The following is a 19,306-nucleotide window of genomic DNA, read 5'->3' as shown; positions in this document are numbered from 1 at the left end:
GTTAAGCGTCTGCCTTCGGCTCAGGTCATGATCCCAGGGTCCTGGGATCGAGCCCCGCATCGGGCTCCCTGCTCAGCGGGGAGCCTGCTTCTCCCTCTCCCACTCCCCCTGCTTGTGTTCCTGCTCTCGCTATCTCTCTCTGTCAAATAAATAAATAAAATCTTAAAAAAAAAAATAAAAATAAAAAGTTCAACTTTGTCTCAGTTGCTCTTAGGGAAAAGGGAAGGAACCAGACCTGGCCCAATAGAACCAGAGAAAAGAAAGCACCCTCAAGGCAGGAGGCAGAAAGCCTCAAAAGGACAGAGGAGGCAGGCAGAGATTGAGACCTGACCTCAGGAGGGCAGAGACCAGTCCTCCCACCCAGAGGGCCCCTTCCTTCCCCAGCATCCAGGACCCAGGCTCCCACTACCCTGAGGCCTGGGTAGCCACGGACCCCCGGACTCTGCTGCCACCTGGGGCTCCCGCTGAGCACCTGCTGTCCTCCTGCCCTTGGGGTCCCCCTGCCATTCCCCAGACCCACTCACCAGGCAGGGCGCAGCGGCAACATGAACCTCCCATTCCCTCCACCAGGACCCAGTCCTGTGGACACAAGAGTCAGGCTGGACATGCCGAGCTGGCCACTGCCAACCTCCGACGCAGTCTGTCAGCTGCCTGCAACCCTGGCCTTTGCACCCTGCGCCTCCCCCCGGCCCGGCCCAGGCCCCTCTGCCCCCTCACCTGGGGGCAACTGCCCAGTGGGCAGTACGGGGAGCAGCGCACGGTGCTGCTGGGCAGACACTGGCAGACCGTGCAGGGGCCCTCTCGCCAGCGCTCCCCCACGCCGCGGAGCCGGCCCTGCCGCTCACAGCCCGCACAGGCCTCCGTCCGGCACCTGGAAGAAGGGCCGCCGCATGCCTGCCCAGCGGGCTCACCCAGGCCACCAACCTGTCCTGATTTGCCTCGAGTGAGTGGCTTCCCAGGACTTCCCAGTGATAAAACCGGGACAGTCCTGGGCCGACTGGGATGCTCGGGCTCCCTATCACCCAGATCCCACCCCTGCACCCGAGAAACTGCAACTAGCCCCAGAGAGGGGTGTGGAAGCAAGCTGTGCCACAACCCCGGCCCGTGGAGCCCATTTCAGAGGGGGGTGGGCAGGCAGATATGACCACACCCCTGCAACCCTCCCCCCCCCGACCCCACTACCTTCAGAGGCATGGGGGTGCAAACCAGAGGACCCATACCTGACCCTAGATTTGTGGGCTCCCTACATCCCCCTTTCGGACTTGGAGGGTGTAACACTGATGCAGGAGAAGGCCAGGGGTTCCCCAAAACTGTGCTGGGAGTCCTGGTGTTTAGACTAATAAGGCTCAGAGTCGGGGGGTTCCTCATCTGGGGTCCATGGTGCATATGGAAGCAGCTCGAGTGAGAAAGAGCTCACCAGCAGCTTCCTAACTGGGAGCCAGAGGCGAGGGGAAAAGGTCCCTGCGGGTCCCCGGGGAGGGTGCACGTACCTGCGGGCCTTGCGGTGGATGCCTCGGCACTGGCGACCTTGGCCGGAGAGGTGGGGGTTGTTGGGGCTCCGGAAGGACCACTGAATGTTCTGGCTCCCACAGGGGCCCAAGCACTCGGCCCAGGGGGACCAGGAGGACCAGCCACAGTTCACTGAGGGAGGGCCAAGAGTCAGGGGCTGGAAGAGGGCTGGGTGCCCAGCTGGGTGGCCCGGGAGGGGACGAGGGAGGCCTGAGGAAAGGCCAAGGGCAGGACCTCACCGGCACAGCCAGGGTCGGGCCGACAGCGCTGAGGCCGCCCGTCTTGGCAGGTGCAGAGCTGGCAGCCGGCCTCGATGCGCTGCCCGGGCCAGTACCGCTTGTCATCCAGCAGGCAGGAGCACTGCCGCGGCCACACGCACCGCCCCTCGCTGCCCAGCACCTGGCCTGCAGGGCACCAGCAGCCTAGGGGAGGCCCGGGGTGAGGCTTCCCTGCAGAGAGCTCCACCTCCACAGACACACCTGCCAGCCCCCAGGCCCAGAGCCCCCCTTACCTGGGCCGCTGCAGGTCTGGTTAGCCGCGCACACAGCCTGACCAGAGATTTCAGCACAAGTCAGAGGGCAGGGGGCACAGGGCCAGAACACCAGCTGCCCAGAGCAGGTGGCATTGGGGCAGCCATCCTGAGGGCAGGGCCCTGAGAGAAAATCAGAACCAGAGTCTGGGAAAGGTGGGTCCCCTGCAGACACAAGCCACCCACCAGCAAGCCCACCACACCCTCCTCCCAGCTGTGCCCCCCCTTCCTGGCACTCACTGGTCTGGCGGGTGGTGGGAGGGCCCCCGGGCAGCATGGCACAGGTCCGGCCCCCATTCTGGGGAGGGTGGCACTGTCGCTGACGGGTCATGGTGCCCATGCATGGCTCAGTGCACGGGGACCAGGGAGACCAGGAGGTCCATTCGCCATCCACTGTGAGCAGGAGGGGCAGGACGCGTTGGTGGGCATGAGGCCAGGCTGTGAGCCCTGTGGTCTTCCTCTCCCTTGCTCTCTCTGGGCCCCCACCTGCCCCGCTCTCCCTCCCAGGCACCCCAGGCCCCTCACCTGGGCAGGCGGCCATGAAGCAGGCCTGAGTCTGGTGCTCAGGGCCTGGGCAGTGCTGCAGCACGGGGAGACCCGGGGGGGAGCAGTGGCGGCTCCGGCCCTGCACCCCAGGCCCACACGTCCGGCTGCATGGCCCCCATGAGTTCCAGGTGCCCCAGGCCCCACAGCCCTGCTCTTCTGGGGAAGGCCCTAGCTCCCCGGCCAATTCACAGTCAGGCTGCCCGTCACAAACCTGGGGAGGGAACGGGAGCAAGGTTCCTCTCGAGTTGGGTGGCACAATGGCTCTGTTTCCTACGTCACCCACTCCCCCTGTCGTCCCCCCCCCCCCGCCCCCTCACCAGCTGGAAACTGATGCAGAGGCCATCAGGGCAGGAGTATTCCGGGCAGGGAGCCCTGGTCCCGTTGGGGCCTCCTGGGGCTGTCATCCCCTCTGAGGGGAAGGGAAGAGAAAACAGACCAGGAGTGAGAACTGCTCACCCCCCCACCGGCAGCCTTGGCCTCCGTCAGGGGAGCAGCGTCCCTCCCACAGCCCAGCTCATCCTCGCCCTGGGAACAGTCAGCGATCCCATCACAGAGCTGCTCAGGGCTCAGGCACAGCTGGGGAGCCAAACCACAGGGGGCAGCCCGGGGGGAGCCTGTGGGCACCAGAGGAGTGTCCCGTTGAGCCCCTGCGCCTCCCTCCCACTCTCTGCAGAGGGGCCGGCAGGGGGGAACCAAAGCAGGGGAGGGCAAGCAGGACGCAGAGCCAACACTGACCCTGAACCTAGCTCAGAAACACCTTTGGGAGGGGTCCAGGAGGGGCAGGCACACCTGGGGAGGAGTCGGAGCCTGTGGACAGCTGCCCCCTCCACCCAGGGACCGGTGGCCGGGACAGGAAGGGCTGCTTCGCAGGGGCACAAAGGGAACGCCCGGGTCTGGTGGGGTGGAGCTGGAGGGCTAGCCCTCGCAACAGGCCCACTTCCCGTGCCTGCAGAGCCGCTGCCCGCTCTCTTATCCCTTCTTGCCCAAAAGCGGGCAGACAAAAGCCCCATTCTTCTCTCCCCTGGGCCTGGGTGGGAGGGCAAAGATCTTCAAAGAGAGTTTCGTGAGAAAGATCAAAGGAGGCTCTGAGGCCGCAGACCTAAGCGGCACTCGGGGCGGCAGGCGTGCGGCTGGGGCCGGGGGTGGGGAGAGACGGGGCCCGCCGGCTGCGCGGCGGCCGGGCTCTCACCGCAGGCGGCGGGGCCCTCGTCCGAGCCGTCGGGGCAGTGCGGCACGCCGTCGCACAGCTGCGCGGGGGACACGCAGTGCGGGCCGCGGGCGCAGGGCGCGTGGTGCGGGGCGCAGGGCGGGCCGCAGCCGTGCTCGTCGCTGCCGTCGGCGCAGTCCTCCTCGCGGTCGCAGCGCCAGCCCCGGGGCGCGCACTCGCCGCTGCCGCACGGGAATTCGAGGGGGCCGCAGGGCGGCGCTGCGGCGGGCACCCGCGCTAGACCCGGCGTGGGGAGCGGGCTGCCCGGCCCGCCCGGGCCCTCCGCCTCCGCCGCCCGCCTCCCCGCGCCGGCCCTGCGGCCCCCTCTCCTGCGCCCGGACTTCCCCCACCTCCAGCCCCTCCCCACGTCCAGGCGCTCCCGCATTTCGCCGCCTCGCCCTCCCTCCACTGGCTTCCCAAAAGCTCTCCCCTCGCCCAGGAATTGCATTGAGCACCCCAATCCCCTCATGTCAGTGGGAGCGCCTCGGATGTCAAGAAGTAAGACCGGGACTCTTCCAGGCCCTCTCAACCCCCTTTCAGGAAGCTGGGTCTGTGCCCGCTCCTCACCCCCCGCACCTGCCCCAGTGCCTCCCTCTGAGATGCTCTCCCCACCCCTCTTTCCCAGGCCTCCGGATTCCAGCTCTCTCATCCCTTTTCCTCCAGGACACTCACCGGGGCTGGCGCTGGCCCGGGGAGTTGGTGCAGTCCCCCCAAAGCCCGCGGAAGGGCCAGGCACAGTGCCCGCTGGGGGAGTGGGCAGCGAAGGGAAGGGGCAGTGCCCGGGTCCCTCGTCGGCTCCATCCGGGCAGTCCCAGATTCCGTCACACAGCAGGACGGCCCCCACGCAGGTGCCATCAACGCAGGACAGCTCCCCAGGAGAGCAGTTCAGCTGCCCTGCAGCCGGAGAAAGCCGGAGCTGGTCCCAAGGCGCTGGCCCTTAAGCTGGCTGTTTGGGGTGCCCCTATTCACACACCTCCGGGTGCGAGCTTCCTAGCAGGAACCTGAACTGGTGAAGGAGGGGAGGCAGGAAGGTTGGGGCTCAGTGGGGGGGCTGCCTGGTGGACTGGAGTCCTGAGCTAGCCCACCCACCCAGACAGGCCTCCTCGTCAGCGGCGTCCGGACAGTCGGGATGCCCGTCACAGAGCAGGGCAGGGGGCAGGCAGCGCCCATCAGTGCAAGCCAGCGTGTCGTGGGGGCATGGGCAGCCCTGCTCGTCCGTCCCGTCTCCACAGTCGTCCTGCCCGTCACAGAGCAGGGCCAGGGGCAGGCAGTGGCCGGAGCTGCAAGACATCTGCCCCTCCCCACAGCCTGGCGTGGCACAGCCTGGCATGGGGCAAGCAGGCAGGGTCAGGATGACAAAGGGTCCTAGAGGAGGGCCCCGACGCCGGAAAGACCAGAACAGCCCTGCCCACCAGCCGTAACTGCTGCCACTGTGAGGAGCAGCTCAGGACACGCTGTAGTGACGCGTTCGAGGACTGACCGTCACTCAGCCACTGCCCCAGCCAGGCAAGGACACTCACCCTCCTCGTCTGAGCCATCGCCACAGTCATCCTGGTTGTCACAAAGCCACCTGTGGGGCACACAGTGCCCACTCTCCCGGCATGGGGCCTCTCCCTCCGCACAGCCAGGCTCCAGCTCCTCACAGCGGGTACTGTCGCTCCCGCAGAGCCACTGGCTTTCCTGGCATGTGCTGAGCGCACAGCATCCTGGGATCAGTCACAGCGCTGGGCTTTGCCAGCCCGGGGGTAGGGGGGCTCCCCAGGCCCCCCCCACTCACCAGTTCCCACAGTCCTTCTGCAGCATGGTCCCCGGCGGGAAGAAGCTGCCCCCTGACTCACAGGGGCAGGAAGCTGGTTCTAAGCAGACTCCTCCTGGGGTCACAGAGGGCAGGACTGGAGCAAAAGGGGCACAGCGGCCCCTAGTGCCAGCCCTGTCACCGTGGCCTTGCGGCTCTCTTCCCCGTCCCCCCCCCCACCCGCCGCTGCCTCCCCTCTGCGGACTCTGACCCTACCCACCATGCAGCAGAGTCCCCTCGGGGCAGAAGCAGCCCTCCACACAGGCGACAGCCTGGCAGTGCCACCCGGGCTCAGGACCACGGTCATGGCAGGTCGGGGGACACATGGGGCCACAGGCCTCGTACACCTGGCCCCCTTCACACTGCAGAGCTGGGGAGAGAGGAGAGAGCTTGGGTCACCGTGGTGCAAGGGCACCAGGATGCAACAGCAGCAGGCGAGGCAGCCCAAGATGAGACACACAGAGGGCCCGGGGAGCACGCTGTAGACTTGCTGAGCCCCTCCCAAGGCTGTTTGCAACATGGAAGTTCTACGGGAAAGCAAGCTCGGCATGCTTGGTTCATCTAGGAAAGCGTGCCCACCACACATATTTGCCCTTGAATGATACATGGCTTGCTTGCAGGCCAGGAGGAACATCCACGGAGGAGCTGAGGGCACGGTGGGATGGGGCACTGGGGACCAAGGGCAGGGCACACTCACGGCAGAGCTCCTGGCTGCGCCAGCGCACGGGGAGCCCATGCCGGGCACACTCGTCTGCATAGGTGGCAATGGCCGAGCAGAGACACTCACAGTCGCCTCCCGAATCGCAGCTGTGGAAGGGATTGTTCAGCCCCCGGACGCCGTCCCCACCCCCTGGCCCCCATTCCCACCCGGTCCCCCAGCTCGCCCCTCTCACCCGCACGCGTCATACACACACCACTCGTAGTGCTGCTGTGGGGGCACCTCTGCGTGGCACCGGGCAAAGAGCGACTGCAGCATCACCCCGCAGCGGCCGCGGGCCCAGCTGGCCCGGTGGGCGTTCACCTACGGGCACAGCACCGTGGACCAGCCAGACCCCACCCGCAGCACCCGGCCTCCGGATCCTCCCCCCCACCCCCCGCAGGTTTCCTGCAGCGGCCCCCCACGCCCTTCCCCCTGCCTGCCGGTGCTCACGGTGCAGGGGTGTGGCAGGTCTCCTGGCTCGGGGCAGAGCGGACTCAGGTGCCAGGAGTGGGCAGCCAGCTCCGCTGTGGGCTCCAGGACGCCCTGGCGGCTCCGCAGGTCATTGCTGGCATCTCCATCAAAATCTCCACACAGCCCAGACACACGGCCACGGAACTGTGGGGACAGCTGCACCAGGACCCGGGTGCCTGGGCAGGGAGGGCAGCAGGGGGCAGCATTGTGGAGAAATGACCCCATGGGCCTTCCTCAGGGCCAGGGGCGGGAGAAGACCAAGGGCAGGTATTCTGTGGGCCTGTCTGACCATCACCTGGTACGACCACCTGGTTTTTTGCGGAGGCTGATTGGCGATGATAAGAGACATACACCTCGGGGGGCTAGGGCAAAAGTGGGAGCCTACTCTCCCAACCAAACCCAGGTTAGGGGGAGCAGGGAAATTCTCCAGCGGGCTGGATTCCGGGCAGGAACCAGGCTCCAAGACAGACTGTTTCGCCCACCAGCCCCAGAGGCCCTGGTGGCCGGAGGCTCAGAGGGCAGCCCCACCGTGCTGACCAGACAACTCCTTCCCATGCCAGGGGTTACTTTGGTTTTCCTCAATTTCTCAGTAACTGTTATTTCTAAAATGCCAACTGCTTGGGTTTGGGTGGTGGGAGGTTAGGTTTATTTTCATTTCTTCTTTCCCAAACTGAGTATTTTCTAAATGTTTCTTTGGTGAGGAGGTATTGCTTTTACATTGAAGAGAAACACAACATTAAAAACATAATTTGGGAACTCCCACCACTCGTATGGAAGAGGAAGAGTCTGGGGGGGGGGGAGTCAGCCTCATGATGCTAAGGCGGGCATGGGTCAGGGGTGGGGGCCTGACCTCCGTCCCAGAGCAGGCTGAGGCCCAGGCGGGTCGTGAGCAGCAGGAAGAGACCAGCACGGCGCAGGCTCAGCCCAGGGCCTGTGTAGACCTTGGGGGCCGTTATGCTCACACCATTCACCATCACTGCCCGGCCTATGGAGGAAGAGAGGCGTTTGGACTCTGCCTTGGAGTCGAAGGGCTCCCAGATCCCCAGGAACCCCTCCCCAGCCTGCCTCCAACCTTCCTTTTGCTTCTCCAGCTATGTGACCTTGGGCAAGTCATTAGGCCTCTCTGGGCTTTAATTTCTTGGAGGCTTCCAGAATCAGGATTCCCAACCAAGAGGAGAGAGGAGAGGCACCAGCCCCACTGCACGGATGGTGAGCAGTGGGGGACCCCAGGCCTTGGCCCCCCATGCAGCAGTGTGATGCCGGCCGGCGTGCCCCTCCCCCCGGCAGTGCCACCCTGCCACGTGGCGGCCACCTCTGAGCATGTGCACAACAGTGCCCTGTAGTTGCACGGTCAGCGCCTTGGTGCAGGTGAGCCCGCTGGCCCCACACGGCAGGTTCTGGGCAGAGACGCTGAACCGGCCGCTGGCCTCTCGAACCAGCAGATATTCGCAGGCTCCAGGGAAGGTGAAAGCCAGCCCATCAAAGGTCACGTAGTGGGGGGCACCCGATGCCTGGCACCATCCGCCGCACCGGTGGCCCGTGCAGTGCCATCGCCGAGCCTGACATACACTGTGGGTGGGGGTGGGGCGCGGAGAGAGAGGCATGAGGACAGAGACCCAGAGCTGGATCCAGGGGATGTAGCTGTCCAGGTTCCAAGCAGCAGACCCTCAGCGTGGGGCAGTCCTGGAGAGCTCCCCTTGCCCAGGCCAGTCTGGACATCCCACCTCAGCCCGGTTCAAGGCGCTGGGCATACCAAATGTTGCAGTCCTCCTGGATGGTAGCGTTGGGCGGGTACCACTGCCCTCCGTGACGGCAGGGACAGAGCTCAGGAGGCACGCAGCGCTCGTTCTGGGCAGAGGCCGGGACAAAGGGGCACCTTGGAGGGCTGCCTGAGCCGCCACCCACCGTTTCAGACCCCCAGGGGGGCTAGGGCGGTGCCCTGGGCGGAGCGGGGGCCACGGTGCCTCGTGCAGCCCCCTCCCAGACTTACCAGCAGCACGGTGCCTGGGGGACAGACACAGCTCCCTGGGCTGTCCGGGGGGCAGGAGTGGTTGGCACCAGGGCTGTCACACGTGAGGAGGCAGGCACCAGGGACGTAGACAAGGTCACGGGGGCAGAATGTCTGCTGGGGGCCACAGCGGTGAGCAGAGCAATTCCAGAGGCCCCTCTCCTGACAGACACTGCCGAGGATGGGAGGCAGGTAAGAGGCAGGCCCAAGGCGGGACTCACCTCCAGGCGCCTCTGGTCTGACCTGGGAGAGTCTCAGGAACCCACGGGGTCCAAGCCCCTAACGTTGACTCTGGAGACCTGAGCATCTCACGCCCCACACCTCAGTTACAAGCACAGGAAGTGGGGCTGCTCCCCGCACCAGCCATATGTGGGATGGACATGGTCACCCTTTCCTGCCCCAGCTCCAATGGGGCCATTCTCTGGGCTCTGAGGTTCTCAAAGAACCCCATTCCCAGCCAGGTAGGAGAGGGATTCTCTGAAGTCTCATCCTCACCCACCAAGCCCTGGCCATTGGCCCTGCCTCCACAGGTCCAGAACTGGCCTTTACTTCTCCCTAACCCTTGGAAGAGCCTCTGGACCACAGTCAACCAGAATTCAGAGATCTGGGTTCTAGTCCTTCATCATTAACCAGCTGTGTGACTCTGCAAGCCGTGTGGCCTATTAGAGCCTCAGCTTCCTCATCTGCAAAACGGGAACAATTCTTCCACCTCCTACTTTACTAGGTCATTGTAAGAATGCGGTAGAATTACATAAGATGATGTACAAGAGTGCTTTATAGGCCTGAAGTGCTCCACAACGAGGCGAAGCTGTGAGTGCTCTGTCGCCCCACGTGGGCATGCCCCGCCCTAACCCACAGGGCTACAAGCCCGACCCCTTTTCTCTAAGCTCCACCTCTTCACCCCCAAGCTCTGTGCCTCCCCCCAAGGCCACCGCCCTCACCAGCGGTTGCAGTCCTTCATGGTGGCGCTGCCAGGGGCATAGCGATGAGTTCCAAGCCGGCAGGAGCACAAGCTGGGGGGCACGCACTCGCCCTCGGGGTCCCACAGCAGTCCTGGGGGGCAGTTACAACCAGCCACACAGCTGCCCAGCTCCCCACAATCTTCTGGCTCCCCACAGTTTCGACCACACGCTGGGACACACTCCTGGTACTCCTGGCCCCCAGGACACGGGACAGCTGGGCACAGAGACACATGCAGGTCAGGGGCATAACTGCTGCTGCTCGGCCCGCCCTTCTGGAATTCCGAAACAAGGCAAGCCCAGCAACCTGCCGAGGTCCGAGGGCCTCCTGGGCACCTGCCCCAGCTGCAAAGCTGTTGGAGCCCTCGGGGCTATTGCCAGAAGGGGCTGGGAGGAGGAGCCTGGGGGTGGGGCTGGCTGGCTGACCGACTCACGGCAGAGCGTGCGGGTCCTCCAGTGAGACCGGGCACCCTCCTGGGCACAGCGACGAGCAAAGGCAGCGAGCACAGGGCACAGGCAGTCCTTGCCAGGAGCACAGCCGCACACAGCTGCCAAGCAGCGCAGGTGGAACGGCTCCCTGTCCACCAGCCCTTGGCATTCCTGAGGGGGGAGAGGAGGAAAAAGTTGGGTTGGCTCCCCCTCCACACATTGCCCTGTTCCCTCGGGTCCCCACTGCCACCTCCTGGGCCACGGCAGGGAGCAGGGCCCTCCCAGTAGCCCAGGGCGAGGGCAAAGCAGGTGTTGACCCCATCTTACAGGTGCGAACAGGAGCACCCCCAATCTGGCTACCTGGAAGGTGGGGCCGTGCAGGACAGCACAAGCTGCCTCCGCAAAAACGTGGCGCTGAGTGTGGGTGCCGCAGGGGGAAAGTGGGGCGCTGTCGTCTGCGGGGCAGCTTCCCTCGCCTGCCACCTGGAACTTGCTAGCAAAGGCTGCGATGCTGGTCTCCACATCGCCAGCAGGTGTCAGGAAGTCATCCTGCTGGTTCCAGGTGAAGGTGCCACACAGACCCTGCACCTGGCCCACAGGCGTGGGCATGGGACAGTCAAATCCGGGCCCACCGTGGCCTTGCCCAGCCACTCGCCTGCCCCCCAGCACACCTGGTGGGCATGGCGGGGGTCCAGAGTGATGTAGGTTGCGGGGTCAGACACTCCCCAGAGGACCTGGGCCCCAGGCCAGCGCAGCAGTAGGAAGGTGGAGGAGGCTCGGGAGACACTGAGGCCCTGAGGCCCACGCCACGGCAAGCCCACGTCCTGCCCATCGATGAGTACAGCCCCTGGAAGAGGGGGCCTGTGAGGGGCTACCCCTGCGGGACTGGGCTGATGAGGACTGGGGGGGAGCACATCGCAGGAGAGGGCTACCTGAGTCTCTGAGCTGGATGTGGGTGTCCCCCAGAGAGACAGAGATGGCGTGGAGGCAGTTCGCAGTGTCACAGGCCCCATGCTCCAGCACAATCAGCAGCTGCCCCTTCAAGTCCTGGGGCAGATGGTGAGGAATGTGGTAGGGTGGAGGGTTCTGCACCCTCTCCTGCTCTACAGGGCGCCTACAGCACCCACCTGGAGGCAGCTCCCACCCAACGCACGTGCTGAGCACCTTCTTGCCAGCCACACTCTCGGTGAGGTATAGGGCTTAACCCTGGCAAGCGCTAGCACTTGTGAGTATCTCTGTGTGTGTGCACACAGGCATGCGTGTGTAAGTATGTAGAGGTGTGTGTGCACGCGCGTGTGTGTGCGTGTTGGTGCAAGATGCCTCCCCTCCCTTTTCCCCGCAGGTGCGCATGCTCATCTCTCTGTTTCTGTGTACGCACGTGCTAAATCTGCGGCATATGTCCACACCTGTTTGTGTCTATGGACCTGAACTTGGTAAGTCACCTAACTTGATTGGGGGAGGGCTGGGGAGGGAGGAGAACCCAGATTTCTCCTGGGGTTGTTTTGCAGGAAATAGCCTGTGATAAGCCCAGCCAGTCCGAACTGTGAGAAAGGACTGTGAGGATGGGTTTTGCGTTGTGCCCCTGGGCTAGGGTGGGAACGTTCACGGGAACCCAAGGCCGAGGCCAGGACCCCAAGGGCAGGTTTTAGGGGTCTGCGGCAAGCCATCCTCCCTCCAGAGTCGGTTCTCTCTCAGCTTTTCCCGGAATGACTGTGTGTTTCTCATTGATTTATTTAGAGGTTTCCCGACAGTCACCTCTCGCCCACAGAGCCCCACCGAGGGCTCCTCCCGGCGTTAACCCCCTACCCACCTGCACCAGGCTGGAGCGGCAACCCGGGCGGCCGCGGAAGGAGAAGCTCCGCCCATCGAAGGTGAAGTAATGCCCGTCCCCGCCCACCGCGCACTCGGCTGGGCACGGCGCCTGCGCGCAGAGCCAGCGGCCGTCCTGGCACACGCTGTGGGCACACGGGGCGGGGAGCGCGCTCTGACTCGGAGCCCACGAGCTCCTGCCCCCAGCCAACCCCGGGGCCCTCCTTCCGCCAGCAACCCCCGTAACCCTGCAAGGCCTGGAGGTCAGCCGGTGGAGGTCACCGGCTGGGTCTTTAAGCAGGGCCATCAATTATGCCAGGAGAGGTCCCAGGTCCCTTGTGAGGGGCCCCCGGAAGGGGAGGCAGGTTGAGGAGATAGCAGAAGGGAGGGCTCCGAGGGGACCACGCGGCCGAAGGGCCGGCGAGGCCCGCGGACCCACCAGGGGTTGCACAGCTGGCGCACGGTGTCCCCGGGGGGGGGTAGCGCCGGCGCTGGTGGGAGCAGGGGCAGCGCGCCGCGGGCACGCAGAGGGCGCCGTCCCAGAAGAGGCCCGGCGGGCACTCGCAGCCGCTCACGCACGCTTCCCGGCAGGACCCCTCCCCTCCTTCACCCACTGCTGAGCAGCTGGCGGGGCAAGCCGAGGCGCAGTCCGAGTACAGCTGGCCCCCAGGGCACGGGCGCTCTGTGGGCACGGGAGTGGGCTGTGAGGTCCAAGGGTCCCCCTCCTCCCGCCAGACCCCGCTTGCCTGCGGCCCAAAGAGAGGGCGCGTGCGAGGAGGCCCAGCGCTCAGGAAACCAGGGTCACAGGGCTGCTGTCAGAAAGGTCCCAGTTGCGCAGGGTGGGGACACCAGGGGCTATGCAAAGAGGGACAGGCACCAGCCCTACCGCAGAAGCCTGGCTTCCTCCAGCCCACGTGGATATGCTGCTTGGCACACTCCTGGGCATAGTTGGCGAAGGTGGTGCACACGGCTTCCCGACGGGCCTCTCGCCCACTGCCTGCTGGGGCCCCAGAACAGTAGGCAAAGAGGCAGGCCTGGTGGTACTCAGCAGGGGGAACCTTCAGAGAAAGGACAGCCCCTCAGTCAACGAGCCTCACCAGCACTCTCTCCTCTTGCTTCAATCATGCTCTGACTTAGAATCAAGCAGAATGAGCACTAGAAGGGACCTCTGAGATCATTCATGCAAAGCAACGACAGGACCGGATTCCCTGTTTGGCACCTCTCTAGCACCCACTCCTTCCCTCCCCTCTGGTGGTGGATGCCACCTCCACCCCCACCCATACCTGGGCATGGCATTCCCTGAATGGGCTGTCCAGCAGCTGGTGGCACAGGTCCTGGGCTTCAGCCTCCGTCCCTGCCTCTGTGCCGCTCAGGGGGTCCTCACAGCCCTGGGCTGCCTCCACTGAATCCAGACACCCAGGCTGGAGACAATTGAATTCAGGTCAATGGGGGAGGAGGGACATTAACCAGGACACCAGGAAAGTGGCCACTACCCTCATGGCTGCTTCAAGTCCCCACTGTCATGGCCACCAGCCCAGACAACCTGGGGTTTGGGGGGGCAACACGGTTGTAAGCTCTGGTAGGGGGTGGGGGAGCTGGGATCACATCAACCCACAGGCAGGAGGTTTCATAACTAGCTAGTTAACCAAAACTGGTCAGTGACCAGGAAGCTGAGTGTGTCCCCTGGGTGGTCAGTTCACCACTTGAAGTCCGTGGGACCCTGAGCCTGCCTCCCACCAAGGGTCTGGGAGAGGGCCAGGCCCTGTCCCAGGGAAAAGGCCAGTGATGAAGACAGAGAACAGAGGCTTGGAGGTATCACAGAAGCCAGGAGCTGGGGAGCAACCAGGAGCAGGGCAGTGAGCCTGGGCTCCCTGGGGGCTGTAGTCTCACCTCTGAGTCAGGGAGCCTCCAGGAATTCCCAAAGGTGGCAGCTAACACAGCCAGTCTCCCTCCGGGCTCCAGGAAGTCATCTGGGGAAGGGCGAGGCAGAGGTGGCCTGTCTGGGCTCTCCAGTCTTTCCTTCCCTCCTATACCAGCAACCGAGTCATGCCCACTTACCCTCAGGCTGGCCATTGTAGACTCCACAGAGACCTTGAGTTTGTCCCTGGAGCTCAGAGTCCACAGACACGGAGACCGAACTGGACCTGTCCAGGCGCACAATGACCCCCAGGCCCCCTGACAGCACCAGCCAGTCCCCGTGCCACTGCAGGCTCAGCCCTGGGCAGGAGGAGGCAGGAGTCACACTTCCCACCCCTCCCACCATCACATCAAGGCGCAGACTGCTCAGGGAGGGAGAGGAGATGGAATTCTGACAATTCTAGAGAATTCTGCACTTCATACTCTTTAAAGGAGAAACAACTGGTTTTCCCATCAGAGCGCTCTTTGAGAAGTTCGTGGACACTACAGATGCTCTCTTGAGCAAGTAACTCCAAGAAATAAGTAAACTACAAAGCTCTTGTGAGCACACACACACACACAACCCCACCCCCACCTCACTTCATGGACCGAAGACCAGGAAAAAAGCTCTAGTAAGTCAGGGTCCCACCTAATAGCACAAAAGCCCTTCCTCCCAGCACTGAGAGGCAGGTGGGGAAAGAGGTTTGTTGTGGGTTTTGGGTTTTTTTAAAGATTTTATTAAAGGATTTATTTATCTGAGCGAGAGAGAGATTACACAAGCAGGGGGCAGGGCAGAGGGAGAGGGGGAGGGAGAGAATCCCAAGCAGACTCCCTGCTAAGCTTAAAGCCTGGCACCGGGCTCCATCTCATGAACCCGAGATCATGACCTGAGCCGAAATCAAGAGCCAGAGGCTTAACCAACTGAGCCACCCAGGCGCCCCTTAAAGATTTTATTTTTAAGTAATCTCACCCAACGTGGGGCTCAAACTCACAACCCTGAGATCAAGAGTCCCTTGCTTTACCGACTGAGCCGGCCAGGCGTCCTGATACTCAGAGGGGTTAGTAAGGGACTTGCCCCAAGCCACACTGTGAGGGGATGAGCGGGGCTGGCTTGCAGGAGTCAACCTGGAGACTAGGTCCATGACCTCCTGGCTCCTCAGCAGGCTCCTCATTTCCAAATACCCCCCAGTCGCAGTGGGGGGCGGGGCAGCAGTCTCCCACTCAGCTGCCCCTTCTGCTGTCCCCTGCCCCCGGGGGTAGGCAGGCTGTCCCCGAGGAACAAATGGGGCCCTGGGAAGTCTCCTGCTGTCTACGTACCGTGGAGCAGCTGAGACTCCCCATCAGGTACCAGCTTCCCGTTCACAGAGACATTTTTGCCCTGGATCAGCACCTCCTCGGGTCCCATCGTTACTCGGGCCTTGCGGGGAGACACAGAGTGGAAGAGGTGTTCAGCGGCTCACCTCCTCCCCCTGTGCAGCTCCCTTCCTGTGTCCTTCCCCACCTCCCTTCCTCACCAGCTGACAGTGCCCAGGCTGGGGGCAGTGCCCCCTGGGCGTGAGGTGGACGGCCCAGGTGGCGTCAGCGGAGCCCGCCAGCAGGTAAGCGCAGCGGCCCAGGAAGTCGTAGTGGCGCCCATCAAAGGTCCGGTAGTGGAAGCCCGACCAGGTGGCACAGGTGGCCGAGGGCCGTTGGCGCTGGCTCCAGAAGCGGGCCACGGCCCCCGCCAGGGGCTGCAGGACGGCTGGAGAGGGAGTGCTGCCTGGAGGAGATGCACCAACTGTGAGCTGAGTGTGAAGGCAGGAGGGTGCAGGGGGAGGACGCGGGGCTTCCCCCAGAGCAGGAGGCAGGTGGAGAGTGAATGGTCACTCTGGAGGCAGGAGGGATGGGAGGTGACTCATCCGAGAGCGCAAGGGAATGGGCATGGGCCCTGCAGGAAGGCCCAGAGCTCAAGGATTCTATGTGACAGTGCCTGGGCAGGGGGAGAAAGTGATGGCCAGGGCTGCAGACCCACCTGGGAGGGGTCGGCTGGAGCAGCTGAGGCAGGCCTGGGAGCTGCCCTCCCGCCAGCTCCGTCCCCAGGGCCAAGCACAGCACTCCTCCAGGCTTCCTGCAGAAGCATTAGCTGAGCCTGCCTGCCGCTGGCACTGCTGAGTGGCAAAGCAGCGGCCCCCAGGGCTGGCTTCTGCAAGGGCTGTGGCGAGTGGAGGGAGAGAATGGGGCGACCCAGACAGTCAGCCTGGACCCAGCTTCCCTCCCCGGGGAAGCCTCCACGAAACCACAGATCTGGGCTAATAGCAGGTGCTTACCCAGGGTGCAGTGGCTGCCCCCCCAGCCTGGACAGCAAGCCCTCACTGTCCGGTTCCTTGCAGCGAGCCGGGTTTCTGGGGGCCTGGGTCCACCGAAAGGGCAGCAGAGAGAAGACGTTAGTGTTCAGCCCAGCCCCGTCCCTGTCCCTGAGAATGGCCTGGGACATTCAATCTGGTCATCTATTCTCTGAGTGACTCTCTCATGTAATTTCCCTTCCAGTTCTTTTTTTTAAATATATTTTTGGTGGGTTTTTTTTTTAAGATTTTATTTATTTGTCAGAGAGAGCACAAGCAGGGGGAGCGGCAGGCAGAGGGAGAAGCAGGCTCCCCACTGAGCAGGGAGCCCGACGCAGGACTCAATTCCAGGACCCTGGGATCATGACCTGAGCTGAAACGACTGAGCCACCCAGGCGTCCCATCTCTTCCAGGTCTTAATTTCCCCTTGTGCAAAGTGAGAATGATGTTGGGAAGGCAGACTGGAGGGGAGGCACAGGGAGCAGACATCGTACCTCTCCCCGCACTGCCTGCTCCCCGTGCCGCCTGTCCCGAACCCCACACCCCTGACTCTTCTTGAACCCAGCCAGACCTACTTCCCAAACGCCTGCTTCTCCAGGACACCACCCAGTTCACCTCGCCCCCAGAATGTTGGCTCCATTGCTCTCTCCTGCTCAGCAGCTACCCCAGGCGCCGACCCTCACTCACTTGTAGATGGGACAGAGCCCGGCACGTCCACTCCAGGACAGGTCCAGCTGCCAGCCGAGGCGCTGGTAATAGTAGAGGCTGGTGCAGGGCACCAGGTCCTCCTGGCGGGGGACAACTTCCTCCTCCACCAGGAAGGTTTGCGTATGTTCACACCACCGCCTGCCCGCAGATGGGGAATGACAGCTACTGCCACCAGCCCCTCTATTGCCAAGAAGCCCTGTCCTGTGGTCCCACTCCCCAAAGAGCCCCTCCCAGGGAAGGGTTAGTGAACTGAAGAGGAGGCTGGTTGGGAGCAAGAAGCATAGGAGAGGGCGCCTGGCTGCCCCAGAGGGTCCTGTTCGTGAGGCGGGAGCAGAGGATCTTAGTCAGAGGGGCCCCAGGCTGGGCTGCTTACCCGTTAGCCAGTGCCCATGCCATCCCAAAGAGGAGGGCAGGAAGCAGCATGGTGCTCCCCGCCCAGGTCACCTGTGGGGGGCTGTGAGGCTTGGGTTTGGGGAAGGCACTACTGCGGCAGGTGAGCCGAAAGGCCAGTGCTGGCCTCCCCCGCCCCACACTGCAGCCTCCAGCAGCCAGGCTTCAATGCGTCCGAGGCAGCCAGACAGCTAGAACGAGGCCCATGGGGTTGGGGAGGCTTTATCTCAGCCCCATGCCCCGGGGCACCAGCTGCTCGGAACCAGACTGGACCTGCCTGCACACGGCACAATCCCCCCAGAGGCCCGCTCTCCCTGGAAACAGTCCCCTTCCTGCCCCGTGTGTGTGTGTGTGTGTGTGTGTGTGTGTGTGTGTGTGTGTGTGTGTGTGTGTGCGCGCGCGCGCGCGCGCGCGCGCGCGCGCGCGCGCGTTTACTCCTGTCTGTGCGCTCAGCGGGGGGGTGCATGTGGTCCAGGCCACAGCCAGACACCCTGAGCCTCTGATATTTTTCCACCCTCAGGCTGTGCCATAAATTAAGGTGGACTCCGGACAAGGCACCTTCTCTTTCTGAGCCTCAATTTCCTTGCTAGTAAAAAATTTAGGGGCTTCCCAGGGATGCTTGGGGGTGACTCAGGGGCTCCACTTTGAAATTGTGTGTGTGCAGGGGCGCCTGGATCAGTTGGTTAAGCGTCGGACTCTTGATTGCGGCTCAGGTCATGATCTCCGGGTGGTGGGATCAGGCCCTATGTTAGGGCTCCATATCCAGCGTGGAGTTTACTTGAGATTCTCGCTCTCCCTCTGCCCCTCCCCCCCCCGCACCTGCTCGCTGTCTCTCAAATAAATAAATCTTAAAAAAAAAGAAAAGAAATTGTGTGTGTACACATTTTCCTGAGGATAGTTCCATAACTGTTATTACATTCTCAAGAGGAACTAGGACCCCACAAAATGGTTAAGTTATTGTGCCAAATGACTGATATGGTCTTCTAGCCCTAAACTTCTGACTGCGATTCTCTCCCTGCTCCCTTTCCTGCCTCCTCCTGCCCCCTCTTGTAGGCAGTAGGCACTTGTGAAGCCAGGACCAGTGAGCAGAAGGAGCTGAGTTTCCAGGCTGGTTGAACTGTGGGAAGACAGTGGGAGAGCATGTGCCCTTTCCTCTGTGGTCCAATTTCTTACTGGGGGTGATTATGTGTGGCTGGCTGGGTCCATTCTGGTCTCCTTTTGAGAGAGTCTCCTAGGGTCCAGAACCAGGAAGCCTGGGGAGGGGAACAGAGCAAGCCTCCGGGAGGAGTGGCAAGGGTGGAAAGTGTGTGTGTTGGGGGTGGCGGTAGGAGACAAAGGGGCCTGGAAGGCAGCCTCCCCTAACCCTGGGGGCAAGGCAGCCGGATAGGATCATCTGAGTATCCGGTTGGGGCAGCAGGTGGCCCAGGTGAATCCTGGTTACATCTTGGTTACCAACTCCCAGGACACCCTGGCTGGAATGTGGCCTGGGCCTCAGATTCCATAAACCTCCATCCCCTAAATCTGCTGTCCCACTGAGCATCCCACATAGTTACCCCACCTCGGGCGAGGAAGCTGCTGGGAACCAGAGCCAAGCTAGGCATTTCTCCTGGGCCCACCATTGGTCCTGTGGCCCAAAGAGGGTGCAGTGAGTCCCTCAGGGAGCTCTCAGGTGGGGTCCTCAGAAAAGGCCAGGGTTGGGCCATGAGCATGTTGCTGTTCCCAATCTCTCACACATGTACCCCATCCACTCTCCCCCTGTTGCTTCACATGCTCACATCCCCGCTGCAGGTCTCACAAGTGCTCATGCCCCACCCTCACACAAAGAGACATTCTACTCCCGGGGCCATGAGCCCACTGGGCGCTGACTAGCTGAAGGAGCCCATCCAGGAGGTTGAAGAGCCTTTCCCAGCTGATTCCGAGGTACCCCGTGCTCTCCCAGATACCACCCGCTCCCATGCCTCTCCTAAACGGCAAGGAATATTGATGGTGCCCCTGCTGTGAGCTGTGCTTCTCTTTGGAGGACTCGCTC

The 19,306-nt window shown here is 63.1% G+C and overlaps 1 protein-coding gene across 1 annotated transcript in view; it reads right to left on the bottom strand.

Moving 5' to 3' along the window:
- The window catches only part of LOC118554778 (SCO-spondin-like), a 53,553-nt gene extending 34,471 nt beyond the window's left edge, over positions 1–19,082 (bottom strand). Inside the window, 40 exon segments of the mRNA XM_078059837.1 lie at positions 525–579; positions 718–871; positions 1,491–1,641; positions 1,749–1,931; positions 2,021–2,161; positions 2,279–2,431; positions 2,564–2,795; positions 2,902–2,993; positions 3,774–4,010; positions 4,464–4,685; positions 4,881–5,114; positions 5,312–5,481; positions 5,569–5,662; positions 5,807–5,956; positions 6,284–6,393; positions 6,480–6,607; positions 6,737–6,933; positions 7,608–7,742; positions 8,070–8,326; positions 8,511–8,605; positions 8,748–8,937; positions 9,707–9,941; positions 10,159–10,324; positions 10,514–10,741; positions 10,825–11,000; positions 11,086–11,200; positions 11,964–12,108; positions 12,402–12,439; positions 12,442–12,644; positions 12,849–13,020; positions 13,246–13,383; positions 13,853–13,932; positions 14,021–14,179; positions 15,176–15,275; positions 15,373–15,617; positions 15,870–16,049; positions 16,165–16,247; positions 16,867–17,226; positions 18,831–18,901; positions 19,053–19,082. Of these exon segments, the coding sequence (XP_077915963.1) occupies positions 525–579; positions 718–871; positions 1,491–1,641; positions 1,749–1,931; positions 2,021–2,161; positions 2,279–2,431; positions 2,564–2,795; positions 2,902–2,993; positions 3,774–4,010; positions 4,464–4,685; positions 4,881–5,114; positions 5,312–5,481; positions 5,569–5,662; positions 5,807–5,956; positions 6,284–6,393; positions 6,480–6,607; positions 6,737–6,933; positions 7,608–7,742; positions 8,070–8,326; positions 8,511–8,605; positions 8,748–8,937; positions 9,707–9,941; positions 10,159–10,324; positions 10,514–10,741; positions 10,825–11,000; positions 11,086–11,200; positions 11,964–12,108; positions 12,402–12,439; positions 12,442–12,644; positions 12,849–13,020; positions 13,246–13,383; positions 13,853–13,932; positions 14,021–14,179; positions 15,176–15,275; positions 15,373–15,617; positions 15,870–16,049; positions 16,165–16,247; positions 16,867–17,226; positions 18,831–18,901; positions 19,053–19,082 (6,304 nt within the window).
- Between the last annotated feature and the right edge of the window lie 224 nt (positions 19,083–19,306).

Source organism: Halichoerus grypus, chromosome 12 (assembly GCF_964656455.1).
Source record: "Halichoerus grypus chromosome 12, mHalGry1.hap1.1, whole genome shotgun sequence".
Classification (NCBI taxonomy): Eukaryota; Metazoa; Chordata; class Mammalia; order Carnivora; family Phocidae; genus Halichoerus; species Halichoerus grypus.
This window is presented reverse-complemented; position numbering and strand designations above follow the sequence as displayed.